Raw genomic sequence first — 17,188 nt, 5'->3', positions numbered from 1 at the left:
AAGCTGCTGAGGAAGAAGAAAAGGAAGAAAAAGGAGAAAGAGGAAAAGGAAGAAAAGGGAAAAGGGAAAAGGGAAAAGGGGAAAGGGAAAGGGAAAGGGAAAGGGAAAGGGAAAGGAAAGGAAAAGGAAAAGGAAAAGGAAAAGGAAAAGGAAAAGGAAAAGGAAAAGGAAAAGGAAAAGGAAAAGGAAAAGGGAAAGGGAAAGGAAAAGGGAAGGGAAAAGGGAAAGGGAAAGGGAAAGGATTCAAGGGTGTGACTGCTCTGATGTGAGAGAGTGGCCACAAGGCACCCATCATTCCCAGGCACAGCTCGTGCTCCTGCCCACACTGCGCCGTGCGAGTGCTGCAGAGGTTTGTCCCCCTCTGCCCTGCCCCTGACGCTGAACAGCGACCCATGGCACGGGCAGGCTCATGGAAAACAAAGGAGCCCCTCGCTGAATCACAGGGAAAAACAGGGCTGGAGGAGCATCACCTCGGCCCTCTCCCAGGCCTGAGGCAGGAGCCGCCGGATCGGCGCTCCTCCTTGCAAGGGCTAAATGATTTGGCCTTAGCAGAACACTCTCAGCTGGACGAGCGGTGAAATACCTTCTGTGTGCAGAGAGCAGAGGTCAAGTAACCGCCCGGCCGGGCCTCAGGACCGGGACGAGCAGCCCGCTCGGACAAGCCGAGCCTCCAGCAGCCTCCCTGCCCAGTGCCCGTGGCGGTGGCAGAGGCTGCTGCGGGCAGCCCCGCACAGGTGCTCGGCAGCAAGTTAAACAAGAGGGAAGAGCTTGATTTTTCTCCCAACATCTTTATTCTAGTGTAATCAAAATCCATTTAAGTTCTGATTAAAAGGTTTAATTAACCAAAAAACCCACACCCGTCAGCAGAACAAAGATCTCCATCCCTAAACTCTCAAGCACCAGTACACGCAGAGCCTCTCTGGTCCCCGCTGCGCGCAGACCTGCCGCCACAAGCCCTGCTAGCATCGCCCTCGCTCTGCCAGGCACTTCTTTCTGCAGAAGCGGTACTGCGATGAGCACGAAGCGAGTCTGTTTACTGACCCAGGGGTCGTTCCCTGGACTGGTAAGTTGGACTGCTGCGTTTTAAATCAGGGCTGCGGTGGGAAGGAAGTCACCTTCAAATGGTGTTAACGGTGACATTTTAAAACAAACAGCGTGCTGCTTCTGCGTGAGCACTTTGCTCCTGCTTAACACTTGGTAGTTTATGTGAATGCAAAGAGAAAATGTACCGGTGATTTTAATCAGCGTATCAAATTTCCTCGTCACCTCTTAGGTGCACACGCAAACACACACACGCACACAATGCTAATTAAACTGCAAGTGTTTCAGCACTCTTTTATAATACTTTATTTAAAAACTGAGAACATTATCAGTAGGAGGATTGACTACAATAGTTGTAAAGTTCTCATGAATTTCCCCAATGCCAGATGCTTAAATAATACTATGGCCGGGAGACGTACGTGCAGCCCCCTCCACCCTCCGTGAGCGCAGAGCAGGGCCCTGGCTCCGGCGCTTCCCCGGGCAAGCAGCCACCCAGCACCTCCACCCGCTCCTGAGCCTCATCACCCCTCTGGAAATGAAGGGTTTACGTTCTGCCACCTGCAGCATTCACGATCGCATGTACTCCTCGTATGCAGCTTGCTGAGACAATCGATGGGGAATGTGAGCATTCTCAGTTTGCGGTCCAGGCCCAGATGTGGAGAAGGGCTGGAGGTGAGGCTGCCAGCTGAGAGTCAAAGGGGACAGACCCTTGCAAGCAGATGTTCCACTCCCGACGCAAAATGGTGAGCCAGAGGCAAAGGTGACGGGCACACTCTTCTCATCTGGGAAGGCCAATCAGCTGCCCACATCAGGTTTGGATTGCTCTGAACAGGTTTATCCTGCACAGTGGAATACAACCCAAAAGCTCCTGAACTAGCTGGTAAGCCCTGTGGCCTCACGTCATGCGGATGGACCAGCTGAGATCCAGACATATCCCATCTGTATTCACAGCACGCTGCCACCGATTACCCATGCAGAGCCTGAGAGCACCGCACAAAGGAGGCTCCCCGATCCAAGCAGACGCACGTGCTGCCAGCTTAGGGGTTTCTGCTCCGCATTTCCCAGAGTCTCCACTCTACGCTTAATGCAGGCAGTGAGTTTGGCTGGAGAGCAAGCACTCTCTCTGCTACCAGGTCCAGAAAAGCTGGCAAAGAGCAGGTCAGGTAACTGACTCAATGAGCAGGCAACCCTCTCTAACCGCAGAGGGCTTCGCTACCCCCCAAAAGGCAAAGGGACTGCTGAATAGTCCCTGAATATGACTGCTCAGGAACAGAGACAACACAGGACTGCAAATCTTCAAATTCACTGAAGAGATTTGAGTTATGGCGTCTCCTAGGTCAGCATAAGACGACGACAGGACAAGAGGCAATGGGCATGAATTGAAACACATCAAATTGTGTCTGAAGATCAGGAAACACTTTTTTACTGTGAGGGTGACCGAGCACTGGCACAGGTTGTCCAGGGAGGTGGTGGAGTCTCCAACCTTGGAGATATTCAAAAGCCATCTGGACACGGTCCTGGGCAACAGGCTTTGGGTGGCCCTGCTTGAGCAGGGGGGTTGGACCAGGTGATCTTGAGAGGCCCCTTCCAACCTCCACCGGTTTGTGATCCTGTGATGGTGTAATCAGCAGGTCTAAGCACAAAGAGTAAATCACTAAGGGCTTGAGTTAAGCAAGAAGATGGTGTTGTGGCAGCAGGATCAGGCAGCACAGGGCAGAAGGAAAGCAACTCATTATCTGCGTGATGACAAAGCAGATTTTCCTGCCTTACGCTCCGAGAGTGTAAGTCAACATATGGATTATACATACGTGCAACGCTCTTTCTGTGGGCCTGATTCACATGTGCCAGCAGAACAAGGCACAGTCCAGCTGCAGGATCAGGGAGAACTCCCAAAACCATAACCAGAGCCTTCACTGCAGGGTAATTACTGAGATTTCCTTTCAGCATCGTCACATGCTATTCTGGTTAGGAAAGGAAAGTATTTCTCAAAGGCAGAATTTCTATCTAGGATGGAGTTTTGCATGCACTGAATCATGTTTTCCTTCACAAAAAACATGCCTATGTAAAGAGGCATATCGAGTGTTGTGCCAGCACTGGGAGCCATAAAGTGGAAGAAATAATAAGAAGAAAATGCAGTATTTAAAAAAGTCTGCAAGATTACAGTCTTTGAATGATGGTTGGCAAAGACTGCTTGTTGCCTGCTATAAGGGGTGTGTGGTAGGAACCAGAGAAGATCTGAAATCTTTAACTACTTCTCATCCAAGGACTGATATAGATAATACGGATCTGAGGATAAATTAGAACCATAACCTTACCAGCAGTCTCTTCCCTGAGGAAATGCCAGGGCTAGGCCAGTCTGTGCTGCTGTGGAAGATGATGCTGATCCCAACTTCTAATTAGAGAGATGACATAAGGTCAAATGTTCCTGAGCAGGATGTCTGCTAAGTTGTTGTAATGTCTCTGCGCAGAATCGGAAAAGGGTGGGGGATGACTGTTTCACAGCAGTGACTGGAAAGGAAGAGGAGAGACATGGCAAATATCCAGCAGAAGAAACTCATGGGCTCAGACACCATCACGGGCAAGGAGAACACCGAGTATGAGAAACAGTAAGCCAGCTCAGGCACCAGCTCTGCCTGCCACAGGAGAACTGCACCCACAAGGGGCTGTCATTTCCCAGCTGGGCTACTCAAGGTCCTCTGTGTCACAGAAGATTCAGGGTTTGAGGAGGAGCTTTTTCTCAGTTTGATATTTCACCATCCCCGGAGTTGGTATCAGCCTTTAGTAAACAGACCCAACACTGCAACGTCTAATATGCTTGGCAGGTTCCCAATGGGAAGGTCACATTTGCTGGTTTTCATGGTTCTGTGCTGTCTCCGGGGCTTTCAGGTCACTTGATCCCAAAGGACAGCCACGATTAGGACCATCGTGAGCTGTTTGGTCTCTCAGAAAGATTTTAAAAGCCAGCATATTAGGAACGTTATTTTCACAAGACCAAAAATAATAAAGTTTCTCACAGCAGTTAATAAACCAAACTATGCAGGCGTGGGAGGAAGCAGGGGGAATATCATTTAGTAGCTCCAGTGGAAACATGAGAGGGAGGTAAAGCGTAAATCTGCTTTGCTGAGTGCCAGGTAAGGATGGGTGTCCGTGACTCTCACTTAAGCTGAAGTGAGAAACATTATTCAGACCATTCATCCACTAAATGGATCACAACCTGGAGTTATTCACAGAGTGCAGAGGAATACCTGGGCATCGATATTCCAAGAGAATACATGAGTTTTAAGTACATGAGTTTTAAGCACTGATCATTAAAGAAGAACAAGAACCTCTCTGGTTTCTGCAGCCAGTGATGTCCCACCCAGAGCCTGCGGCAGCAGACGGTGGTGGGGGGCTTTTGCCATGCTGGCTTTCTTCAATGTCGTGCCCTTCTTCCCTGGATCCAGGTAACAGGACATCCTCTTTGGGTAGCAGTGCCCACGTAATACTGCTTCCCTTCATGATGTCCTTAAGAAAACTGTGAGACCTTGGCAGCTCCTGTGTTTGCCTGCTAAGGAATGTCTGGACCAAGCACTTGCCTACAGAGCTTCATTTTCTCCTGATCAAGCTATGACTGAAGAGGCAGCAGCTGCATCACAAGAGGCTTTTAGCAGCTACAGAAAACCCAAATATATCTGGTCAGGGATGTCTTAAAGCAGCCTACACTCCTGGGGCCAAAACTCCTCCTCTTCTGTGACAGCTCCAAGTACAGGGATGAGACACGGGGCTGGGGCAGGAAACTCCAGTGGGGGTGCTGACTGAAGGCTACTAAAGCCCAGGGCACCTTGCCGTGGCTCCTTGCCTTGCCTCCAGCTACTCCCACTGGAATATGCAGGCAGCCCTCCAGAGAAGGGCTGAGCAATGCAGCCACAACACATCCTCCTCCATCCTTGGTTCCTTGAACAGATAGAGCGAAAGGGGGCAGGATCCAGCACACCTCTTACCTCCCAGTTAATGCAGTCACTTCGGGCGTGCAAAGCGGCAGCAGGGTACAGTGATACTACATCATTGTTTCAGCTAGGCAAGAGGAGCTAGCAGACCTGGAGAAAGCATACTGTTGGGTAACGATTGCATGTAAATGTCTACGCAACAACTAAGTAACCAGTGGGACATCGCACTCTTGTGCACAGAGGCACTCTCCCCAAGACAGGGAATAGAACACTCGCATCAAAATGAGCACACAATCAGACCGGGACACCAAAAAGCTGAGCACTGCTGCACTGTGGAGGTAGTATCCAAAGCAGGCAAACTCTCCTAAGAGAAACGTGTCTACAGTTTCAGGGAAAGAAGTGGCTTTAAACGCCTCATATCTGAGATAATTTTAAAAGCTCCTTGACTATCAGAAAGTGCAAAAGATGAGGCACCACATGATGAGGCTCTCACCTGGGCCCTGAGAAACACGGGGATGCACTGACCCTGCAAGGGAGCGCAGCACACGCTTCCCTGAGCTGGTCGAGCTGCGTAACAAGCCGGGCTGCTGCAGTCCTCTGGGAGACACACCAGCCAGAGCTGGACTCAGCAAAGCTGCGTTTGCCTTACACTGCAACTAAGCAAAGAAGCCCTGAGCCTTGGCAAGAGCTCAGAGCTCTCAACCACCATGGCTCGCTGCCACGTAAACTTGAGCAGTCTGGGGTCTGAGGCTGTGTGCTCTGCACTTCAGTTCTGGTGTCAGCTCAGGGCTCAGCTCTCCCCAAAACACTATTTGCTTTTGAAAAAATGTAGATGAGACCATATAGGCACAAATGTACAGCAGTCTGTGTTTCTGGGCCTCCAGCCCCGCTGCTTCTATGCTCAACACCTCCTCTGGTGCTGCAGTGGGGGTGAATCCAAGCCTACCCAAAAGGAAAAGAATAAACATCCTATGAACCCAGATAACCCTGCTGAACAGTTTTTAGTGTGTGACTCTACAAGCTGATCCTTCATCTTGGTTTTGATCAGCTGGCTTGAAGGCTGAAGCATAAAAGGTCCGAAATACCCTTTGGCAGAATGCACCTCAGCATTGTGGCTCTGAACCACCCGAAGGGCTGTTTTAATATGGCCCTGGGAGCTTACGCGGAAGGATATATACATCAAACCATTCGGGAGGTACCTCCTCGATGAGACTAAATGCTGGTTCCATGAGGCACTGATGGGTTTAACCTTTTGCTTCAAAAATAAACATTAGCATATTACACAAACACAGTGTAGGGGAAGAGGAAAGTTGAAAAATAATGTTTAAAAATACATGCCTTTAAAAATTCAGCCCCTCCCATGTTACCAAAATCTAATTAAAGGGATCCAGCAGCTGCTGGCTCTGAGATGCCTTTGGTCCAAAAGCATTAGGATTCAGTATGTTCTTCTGACCAAGTCTTTCAAGCTCTTTTGCTGTCTTTAGTCCTGTTTCTCTCCTTTGTGTTTCCAAGGGTAGATTAGCTCTCCAAGGAACAGCTTCTTGCAGAGAGATGCCCAGGAATCCTTAGGGTAACAGCTGTAGGTTGGCAGCCTGTATGTCTGTACCACACTGCCATATGATAGAGGGTTGATCTATGAGGAGGAGAAAGAGGGATAGCAGCAATGAAAATGTGTTGTAGTAAGAAACACAGGCAGCTGAGGAGGGCAAGTGCAACTTTTGCATAGCCCTGGCCGCTGTTAAGACATCAATACTGCTACTCACAATGCATCAAAATCCCTCTCTGGCTAGCTAAAGCTGTTTAGTCTTCTATAACATCCCAAAACATTAACAAATGGAGCTTGGCAAGGAATATTATTAGAATCATTTTCAAGCAGAGAAGCAGATGCACACACCAGCAGGATTTGAGAGTGATGCTCATTACACAAGGGTGTGGAACTGCTGCCTTGTTGCGTTAGGAGGCTGCAGTGGTTGGAGAGATGGGGGCCTCCCGCCGCAGGCAGCAACGCTCCGTTGGGCTCCACTACGGCTCTTAGGAACTCCTCTATAATGTGCCAGTTAAGCCATATCTTTCACGGGCCTACTGCTTTCATGTGCTAAGCCCTCAGCCCACAGCTATGCTTTAAGCTAAACCTGGTATCACCCGATATCCACCCAGTGGAATCGAGACCAAGCAGAACAGGATGCGTACCACACAATGCCACGCAGGGCTGCTCATTACCATTTTAGATTAAGTCTCCTTGGCTGAGTTCATGTTTTTCAATTTGATTTCAATCACCATCCCAAGAATGACCATGGCCTGGAGTCTCTGCCTACGAAAGCTCGTGGCCTCTGATTATGGTCACAAAGTTGCTGTATTGGTCTTTTGGAAGATGGGGGAGGCAGACAGACATGTTAGCTGGACAAGGGGTGACAGAAGCGTGTTAGACCTTGGAAAACCTCATTCCAGTGAAGCATTTCAGGGTAGAGGGATAGGTGAAGTCCAGAGGGTTGATCCAGTCTGGTCAAGATCGAATGCATGAAAAGGATGCACAGCAATAGATTGTCTCCAAAAGCATAAACAGATTACACAGAAATGGTGGATCTCAGAAAACAGACCACGAGAGATGCGAAGGTGAGGAGACTCACAGAGCTAGAGGAAGCTTGGACAGTAGGGAGAAATGGAAGGACATCCTCCTCTAGTGAAAGGGTCCAGCTATGCTGGAACCAACCAAGCAGCTGCGTGAAAGGAGACTATAATTCACAGTAGAATATCCAGCCACAAAAAGGACAGAGAGACAGAAAAACCACGCAGACAGTCACTACTTTGTCAAAAGCTGAGTATTTCTTTCGTCCACTGAAGAGCAACTGGTTTTCTGGGAGTCTGCCTATACCACCAGTTTGCTTCAGCTGTCTGGTGCTCATGGAGAGAGGGAGGATGAACTCAGAGTGCCTACAAAGACGGAGCTCTGGGAAAGGGTGATTAAGCAAAGAGTTCATCAGAATTAATCCTGGAGACCTTTGTCAAATTAGTTTCAAAATACAACATTGCTGAAGCAGAACGAGAAAATGCCTGTACACAGAAGCATTCCTATGAAGTTTAGGAAAAAGGCCAGGCCAGCAGCTCGCACCAGCTGAGGGAAGCCAAAGAACAGCCAGACCCAGCCTGGTCCAGCTGCGGGACACTGGCTCGTTAGCAGATATTAAATAGGTCCCAAACAGATTCACGGGAAGCTAGTTCTGAATGCAATCAAAATGAACATTTGTACCAGAAACGCAAGAGCGGAGCTCATACCACCTGAGGTATGTCTAACCCAAACTCACACAGCTCATATTTCAAACACATTCTACAGCCTAAAGGCCGAGCATCGACCACAGCAGCTATGGGACATTCTGCATGACTATAGCCAACCTCATTGCATTGTGGTCATAGACAGTTAGCTAAAAAAAAGAAAAAAATAGAAAAAAAAAAGACCAAAGAAACCTGCCCCCAAAACAAACAACAGTAAAACTTGAGTAACTATTTCTGCCTATTTCCTCAGCTGTAGGCAAACCAGTATGTTTTAAGTGCAAACATGCTGGGGGAGGATAGGAACTGCTGCTATAGAAGGCAGATACACAGTGTATGTTCCTTTGACTATTAGCTACGTGGGCTGGAAGGTTTGGACACAACATTTCTCGCTGAAAATCATCCCTAGGCAGAGTGGTGATACCGAGCGGTAACACTAGCCTACTGAGAAATAACAAGAGGTGGTTTGACGCCCAGCGCGATCTATGCGCCTGCCTCTCCTATTATAAATGGAAACAAACAAGCAAAACAAAAGCAACCGCTTATGAGGGAAATGGCAATATGGGTTCCTTTTATGCAATTTCTGTCGTCCAAAGCTACAATATACCCTGATATAATATACATCCTTTGTTTCATAATGGAGCTGTTCCCTTTTCCCTTCCTCTTTTGCTTAACCCTTTTCAAAGCAATTGCTGTGAAAGATGACACTTCTAGCAGAAGGTATACAGATGAATCAAACTCATCGTGTCTTCTCACTGGGCTATCAGTTCAGCTGAGCCACACTGCCAGAAATATTTCTTCTTGTACACCAAAATAAACGATTTTAAACACCAATGAAAATACTGAACTATGTAAAACTTCCTGGAGAAAATTAAGTAGCATTTGGAATGGAAATATCATCCCCCACCCTCTGCCTGCCTGTGTCTGGACTTTGCATTCCAGTGGCACTATCTTAAAAATAAAAAATAATCACTCGCCTGAACCACAAGCTGAATGTGAATGCTCAAAACCAGCATTATTGATTTCTAATGCATTACCAGCGCCCCAAAGGACAGCTGTGAATGTATCAGTCACCTATAGCTTAAATCGTTTTGGGCATAGTTAGATGCATACAGCCTTACTTCCATCAAGCATGGCTCCAGAGGGCTACCATATGGGGAGGGGACAAAGCCACAGTGAAATTTCAGAAAGGAACATCATCATGTACCATAAATAAGAATTTTAGCATGTCACTTAAAAATAGGCTGTTTGGATTGTCCTCTCAAAAGACTTATCAGAAAGCGGTATATTCAGCAGGATTTCTGACACGAGCCCATTTTTCATTTCCACCAGCACAAAGGGAGCAAAAAAGTGCCTTTACTGACTCTCTGCTCAGAAGGCCAAGAGAGACATCCACTAAAGCACTTCCACCTCTTGGTATGATGACTTATGCTATATTCTAGATAGCAGAAGGATCTTTCTGCAGTGGTCCAAGGAAAATTCATCATATTCATATGACTCACTGCCTCTGCTCTCTAAGTCATGATCTTTTTCCTCTGGAGAAGCTATCCGCCTCATCTCACAAACACAGTGATGCCAAATTCTCTGCTCAGCAGCTCCTGTGCCTCATCTCTGGTGTTCGGTTTCCTTTTTATGGAGTCTTCTGGCCACGGAGAATGACAAATTTTGGTTCTTACACCACTACCCTACTGAAGCACAGGAACTGGGAAGACAGCATGCTTAGGAAATGCTAGTTTTGCCCTAGAAGACATCTGTTGAAGGGATTCCCTTTTGAATCGCTGCTAGCTGGTGTGCTGGTTGCGTGCTAATCTGATCTCTGCTGAAACAGGGCTGGGGCTGGACTGGTGATGGAAAAAGCAAAAGAACTGGGAAGCTGCAGCTAATTCCTTCCCACACACTCCCCCAGCGTCCAAGTGTTTTTTATAAATTCTATACGCTACTTGCAGACTCTCCTCCTAGGATGCAAAGAGCAAGAAAAGCGCCTCTGTGATATGGCAGCACTCCCGCAAAGTCAGGAAATGGAAATTTCACAATCACTCCTGAAAGCGTAATGAGAACTTCACTGCTACCATCACATCGTTTCTTTTAGAAAAATATTTCCTTTAGTATCTCTGATGACAGAGCATGAAAATGCGAGGTTACAAAGCACAGGTAACCTTTGTCTGTGCACCTTGCCAGAGCAACTCAGGAGAATAACAGGAGGCCCTTCCCTCTCTTGTCTCGCCCACGCACTCATCCTGCCGGCATCGTGGAGCAGCTAAGACTTTTCAGCACATCTGGAGGGGAAGACCTTTTACAAGACCTTAAGTGTCTTTCATTCTGGATAGTTTAGCTGCTTTCTTTTGCTTCTCTCAGTGTTCAGCAATTATTAAGGTGAAGCTGCCCAGAGCCAGGAAGCAAGGTGATAATGACGTGAAGTCTTAATTCCAGAAGTAACAGAGCTCCATGTTTCTCCCATCTTCCACATTTCATTTCACACCATACAAGACACTGCATTTTCTCTAAATGGAGGACTCAAGCAGGGTATTAAAAAGAAGAGAAAGCAGCAGCCAGTCACTGCAATGTGAAATGTATTTCCCTTGTTTCAGCGTTTCACAGCTGAAATTTTTTAAGTGGGGCCTTTCAGTGGGACCAGTCTCAGAACTGCTACAGAAGAGAGAAGGACCTTGGGGTCAGTCTGAGGCGAAGCCTGCAGCAGAAAATGTCACGGAGGGCACAAGTGCCTTACCTGCATAAGGAGTCGAAGAGGTTTTCCATCCCGCTGCTCAAGGACTCTGAACTTCACACCAGCTGAAAAGAAACAAAACCAGGAAACCAAATCCATGCTGGAGAAAAGCCCATGCCATTTGCTGTTCAGCTCTGTTGGCTGAGCACCGATTTCCTAGAAATGGAGTCTTCAACCTTTCTTGATTTGCGAACCCTTACACATTTTCAACAGGAAGCACAGATTCTCTCTATAGTGGTTTTAAGCGTAATGACAAACAATGCGTTTCTCTCAGCTCCATTAAAAGCAGCCCTCTGACTTCCAGCTTGAAAACGCAGTCCTAAGGAAAGTACAAAGCCCAGAAATCAGACAGCCAGACCTGATGATGACAAAGGGACTGGAAAAATCTTTCTCTTTTCCCAAACTTCCATCAGAATGGGAACTCCATGTTAACAGCAGGCAGCATGTTAACACCTTTAATGTGTGCTCATGTGGATACAGCACATTTGCAAATCTCTCCGTCTTTCAGACTAAGGGAGGAAAGTGGCTGGCCTAGAGGCATTAAAGACATTTCAAAGCAATCGCTGCCTATTAATCCCAGCATTCATATGTTTTTAACACACTACTAACCCCATCAAACCTGCCACTTTTATATTTCCTCTTGGACTTGCCACATTCCCAATACTTAAAGATAAATAGGAAAGATTTTGGATTCCAGTGGTGGCATACTGCACATGAACATTTAATGTAATGTTTCAAACAAAGGTAACAACTAGGACTAGAGAGGCATTTTTCATTGAAAGATCTTGAATCACTTCACAGAAATAAAACCAATCCATCTTCTGCAAACCTGTACCAGCCAAGTGTGCCCCTATTATTCCTTTCCACAGGTAAGAAGATGAGGCAAGAGTAATGAAGTGATCTGCCACAGATCAAACAGTGATTCAGGAGTACAAATAGAAATAAAACTATTCATCTGTGTAAGCCCCATCACTTTAGTATCTACATGACTCTTACACATTGAAAAAAACAAAACATTTTCTCTTTGAAATAAGTTGAATTAATTAAAATTACACAGTTTACTCCTTCTGGGAGAGAACGCTCTTGTCTAGCAGATGCTCTGGTTTAAAGTGTCTCCTCAAATCATAAAACCTTTTTTGTATAAGACAGGAAGGATTTATCTGTGTTTTGCTGGGTTATATTGAAACATGGGCTTCCCCAATGGCTTCAAAAAGATGTTTGAGTACTCTGGGTCTCAATAAGCAAATGTGCTGGATGAAAAAAAGTGTTCAACATGATTTGTTGAGTTTCGGCTACGAGGAAGTGTCCAAGCCATTCCAGGAACTGCTTTTCAGGCAGGCAATTTGTCAGAGAGAGACAGAAGCAAGTGGGCACTGAAGTTTCAGGTACGTGGTCGAGCATGCTGGAGCCTTATCCTAGGAACAGTCCATTAGCCCAGAAAATACTGTTTCTGTAGGTCATGGCCACACACTTCCCTTCTGCAGCTGCAAGCCAACAATCTCTTAATTAGATTATTTAATTGTTCAAGAGTCTTAAACTTCTAGGAAAATACATGCACAAAAAAGCTACAAATTTATTTTAGAATGACCTATAGATTACTACAATGCTCAGGAGTCTGAGCAGTTCACTTCACAGAAAAAGCAGGAAGGCTCGGTCTACTGCAGATCACTCTAGCAGAGAGGAACCCTAAACTATTCCGTGATTGCCAGCCAACTCCAGAGCTCAGGGTTCTGCTTTTTCTGTACACCGGCATCATCGATGGCACAAGAGAGGTCCAGACATGAACCTATTGGCTTTGTTTCACATGACAGCGCACTAAAGCAAACTCACTGCTTGTTTGTATTCCAGTAATCATGGAGACACCACCATGACAGGTCCTACAGAACCATGACAAAACTTGCCCCTGAGTTTGTGATGTGAATATCTATGTATTGAGCAAGAAGAAAAGAGAAGCACAGAGAAAATGAACTGACCTGTGCACGATCAAACAGTACATTGGTAACCTGGGTGCGGGCAGAGTCCGAGACCCCTGAACCTGACTGCTACGCTTCACTTCACACTCTAAATCAACATCACAGTGTACCCATCCCAACCAAGGTGGCATCTCTTGAGCTCACACTGGGTGGACAGAACTCTTGCAGAGAGGACACCAGCTTTGATATATCTGCAAAAGGCTTTTTAATGTCCAAAGTATTTCACTTCTGATGTGTGGAAAGAAAATATGAATTTTGTTTCTGGTGTGTGGATGGATCGTTCATCTGTCCTGGCCCAGGCTTCATCAATATAATACTTCGTCGATTCAGAAACTGAGTCAAAGAACTTGGAGACCAGATGCCACAACTGAACTGAATTGAACTTAACCACTGCACTAAACTCTTCCCAACAGGACAAGCTATCCATTCATGTTGGTAGAGCCATCTTTATGGTGCCTGTAAAATCAGCTGCCATAACAGATGCCAGAGGATGTCTTACCCAAGTTCTGAGTCTGAAAAGGGAGGCAAAACCTAAGCAGTGAGGACATCAAGTGACGTGCACTCTCTATAGTCCTTTGAATTTGATTCAACTGCTCCATCTGTTACCACTCCACTGAAATGTTTTTGTGCTGGGGCAGGAACACAGGCTGCAGAAATTCTCAGAGATGCCTCTTCATCTTGCAGGCAGCATGGCATTGCAGTGTTCTCTCTCTTAAAAGGTTTAAGAGGAGCACACAAATAGCCAACAAATGAATAAGTCGGGTAACAAACTCAACTGCGAAGACAATCCTCTGCCTGGGTGGAGGCTTATCACCCTGCAGAAGGTAGTTGGCTGAACAAAACTGAGGAGAAGTAACCCGAGACTGATGGGAATATATGGCCTTATCTCTCAGGGGCAACAAGACTTCCTTCTACCCTATGACCTGCTGTTTACTGGGTCAGTTTTCTTCAGCAGCATCTCCTGTTCTCCAAAGACAGCCCTGAAGGTTAAGAAGTTTCTGCCAGGAAATTCATAGGAACCTGCTGAAGGCACACATGGAAAAGCAATAGAGTTGGTAAAATGGCTCAGCTTTACCTTCCCAAAATCGAGCCTGGCACTGCTCCAACAGACAAAGCTGTTATTAATTGCCTCAAGCTTCCTTTGCACTTGATGACTAGCCTTGGTTTAGTGGTGATCAAGCTCTTTCTTATATTTCAAATTCGTTCTGCATGCTCTTTAAATGGATGGGAGATTATAATTTAGATCTGTTTGATTTTAACTAGATTAACCATAGCTGCTGACAGTTAAACCCATTTCAGAACGACCCTTTACTCTGATGCCAACCATAGCTGATGGTTACCAAAAGTGGAAAAACAATGACTAGTTTCAAAATGGTGACAGATTAGTCTCAAAAAGGGAATGATTATCTGAAATCTGCCCAGAGCTCTGAAATTAATCCAAACACCTCAGCTCAGGACTTCAGTTAGTCAAGTCAGCACAGAACTGAAGCTGCTCCATTGATTCACAGCCACTGTAGATCCAGCCCTTTGAAACAGCAGATGTTCCAAGTATTTTTGTACTTTTTGTAATTTGGCTTGTTTTGGAGCCCAAACCCCCAAGGTTAACAGCTTGTTTAACTCTCAGAAGTTTTACCTGACCTGGTAAACTAGAACTGGAATCAAAAAATGAACTCATTTATACGGTGCTTTTTTGGATGTCACTTTTAATGGCCACAGGCTTTGTAAAGGTGCTCCTGATTCTGCTTCAGCATCAAATTTCTCTTCATTGACATCCTCATCCTGCAGTAACTCGTTAACAGTATGGACAAGTGCATGACTCGAGCCTTAGGTTCTTTCCTGCCCCCGCTGCATCTTTCTATTCAGAAGCTACCCATCGCATCAAAATTAAATGCATAATGCAAAATCCTTGAACTTCTGCATGTGCAGTGCTGAAGGACTTACCTGCGAGCCTGTAGGATCGGCAGAGCCGAAGGATGATTGAATAAAGAGGCAGAGAGTCAATCAGGTCAACTAGCAAGTGTATCAGCCCTTGCACGATCACCACCAGCAAACGGAGCTACAGAGAAACAGTTTAATAAGAAAATCTCAGAGAGGCAGGAGATGCAACACTTGCAAATTCATGAGCTGCTCTGCAATCTGACATTGCTAAAGTGCTAAGCTAAAGCCTCCCAAAGTGGGTTTGATGTCTAGAAGTGCTGGGCATCCAGACCCAGTGTGAGGTTCCTTGACAATCTTAGCTTAAGGGTCTAACTGAAATGAAGCCCCTGCAGTTGTAGAGGCTGTGACCTGCAAGGACATGAGAGCTATTCCACTTTCAAGGGTCAGAGTCTAAAAGGGAGAATTCAGGCTTCCATTTCTAGTAAACTCCATCACTGTGTAACAGTAAATGTAATTTTTTCTCTCTCCAACAGTGAACTAAGTAGCTTATTTCTGCCTGAAGAAACCACATGTAGAGCATCTAAGCAAGAGCAAAGCAGTCAGAAATGAGCTTCACGCTCCATGTTTTCTGTCCCCTGATTAAAGCACCTCCTTTTGTCAGACTGCGTTTATTTTTGCTGCCAAGCTCATCTGAAAAGAGAAGGCTCAAAAATGATGTTGAAACCATGTGATGGCCACTGTCTGCAGAAAATTTTGCTCCAGGCAGGCCTCAGAGAGGACTGGTCATATTGGGGGAAGAAAAGAAAAATAAAGAAGTCCAACCCTCTGAGCAAAGCCTGGCTGAAAGCATTTAACACAGCAAGTTAATTTCCTGGAAAAAAGTTCTGGATCAAACTAGAAGGGCCGTCACCCCAGACGTGGGATGGAAAGATAAAAAATGACTTCCGAGTGAAAGAGAGGGGAACAGCTTGTCCCGCTGACTGGGATTTGCTGGGAATTCCCTTTGGAGAAACACAAACACATATCCTGAATTCCACTTGCTTGGCCTACATGGGCTGTGTGAGAACCCTTCCTGGGACACTTAGAGAAGTCTTATATTTTCTTTGTGGATGACAGTAAATGACTAGGAAACCTTTTTTTAATATCTCAGAAGACATTCTATGACTAGCTTCAAGGGTTAAATCTTACCAGGGTAAACACCAAATAATACAGTGCAGTTGTAGGCAGGAGGAACAGCAGGATTGTAAATAGCAAAGTGCCAATAAATAACTAGGGGAAAAAAGAAACAGAAACAATCATTAACAGAGCAATGGCAAAATGAAATAAAATAAAAATAAAAGAATAGGAAACTGTGAGACAATGAAAGTTTGCAAGACTCCTTAACATGTTTTTTTACCCCCTATGTGAATAATGCTGTTACCTTGAATATTTTCAGTACTTCTTCCCTCACTGGGCCTTTTTAGAAAGCTCCCTATAATAGGACTGTCTTTGGAAAGATAAATAAGCTGGATCCTGACAGCATTTTTTCCTTTATGGACAATAGTCAAGATTTCCTATTTCAGGACGGCTTCCTTATGAAACAAGACTTACATGATCATGCTGTTTGTCCACCCCCTATCCCCACAAGTTTTAAAGCCATTGGTCAGTTTTTACCAGGAAAATGTGAAAGAATACAAAGAAATAGAAATTTGGTAGGGAATTTTGTAGAGGATTGAGAAGTATTTTTGTTCCTCCTTGTTTTAGCAGAACAAGCAGCTGGGGAAAAGCTGACAAAATTTGGTTGATAAACATTCCCAGCAGCAGCAGCCAGCTGGTCAGTCCAGCCACAGAACTTCTGCCTCTTGCTTGGTTGGAAACTGGGAGAGAGAAAGAAGCTGGAGCTACTGGGGTGGGGGGAGCAATATTCAGAGGATGAAGGAGAAAAATCCATAGGAAAGCAGGTGTCATTAGCTCCACTGCCACAGAAAAAGTTATTTTTATTCTAGGCCAACCCAGTTGGCATAAGTCTAACTAATTCCAACTGGGAGAAATGCAGATTTATGACAGGGATCTGACTCTTCAATTTTCAGTCACCACTTCCAGAACAGAGAGGCCATAGGAACACAGGGCACTGCCATTTCTGCAAAAAGAGATCATGGCTGTGGTATATTATGAGAGAAAATAACCCAGACAGTCCTATCACAGAGGTGGATCGACATCCCAGCTTTACACACGTAACCAGAAATAGATCATAACCCAACCCATTCTCTTCACAGCAGTTGTTTCTCCCCTCCTCTGTCACTCCGCTGCAGTTGCTTAACATCTCCGAAAAGTCTTTTAAGGTCTGCTTGAATGCCTCTTCCCACCAGGCCAACGACATAATTCTCACTGGCCTCCGG

At 45.8% G+C, this 17,188-nt stretch overlaps 1 protein-coding gene across 14 annotated transcripts in view; it reads right to left on the bottom strand.

Moving 5' to 3' along the window:
* Window positions 1–783: 783 nt before the first annotated feature.
* PIGQ (phosphatidylinositol glycan anchor biosynthesis class Q) overlaps window positions 784–17,188 on the bottom strand; it is a 38,472-nt gene continuing 22,067 nt past the window's right edge. For 7 of the 14 annotated variants that reach the window (XM_075514777.1, XM_075514774.1, XM_075514781.1 and 4 more), the window contains 4 exons: window positions 15,999–16,079; window positions 14,874–14,988; window positions 10,963–11,024; window positions 784–6,600 (listed from right to left, as the gene is read on the bottom strand). In XM_075514777.1, coding sequence (XP_075370892.1) covers window positions 6,448–6,600; window positions 10,963–11,024; window positions 14,874–14,988; window positions 15,999–16,079 — 411 coding nt within the window. In that variant the 3' untranslated portion in view covers window positions 784–6,447. The other 7 variants (XR_012777571.1, XR_012777570.1, XR_012777569.1 and 4 more) reach the window with 7 other exon arrangements.

This window comes from Mycteria americana, chromosome 12 (assembly GCF_035582795.1).
Source record: "Mycteria americana isolate JAX WOST 10 ecotype Jacksonville Zoo and Gardens chromosome 12, USCA_MyAme_1.0, whole genome shotgun sequence".
Classification (NCBI taxonomy): Eukaryota; Metazoa; Chordata; class Aves; order Ciconiiformes; family Ciconiidae; genus Mycteria; species Mycteria americana.
The sequence above is the reverse complement of the archived record's forward strand: the minus strand, read 5'-3'. Positions and strand labels throughout refer to the sequence as shown.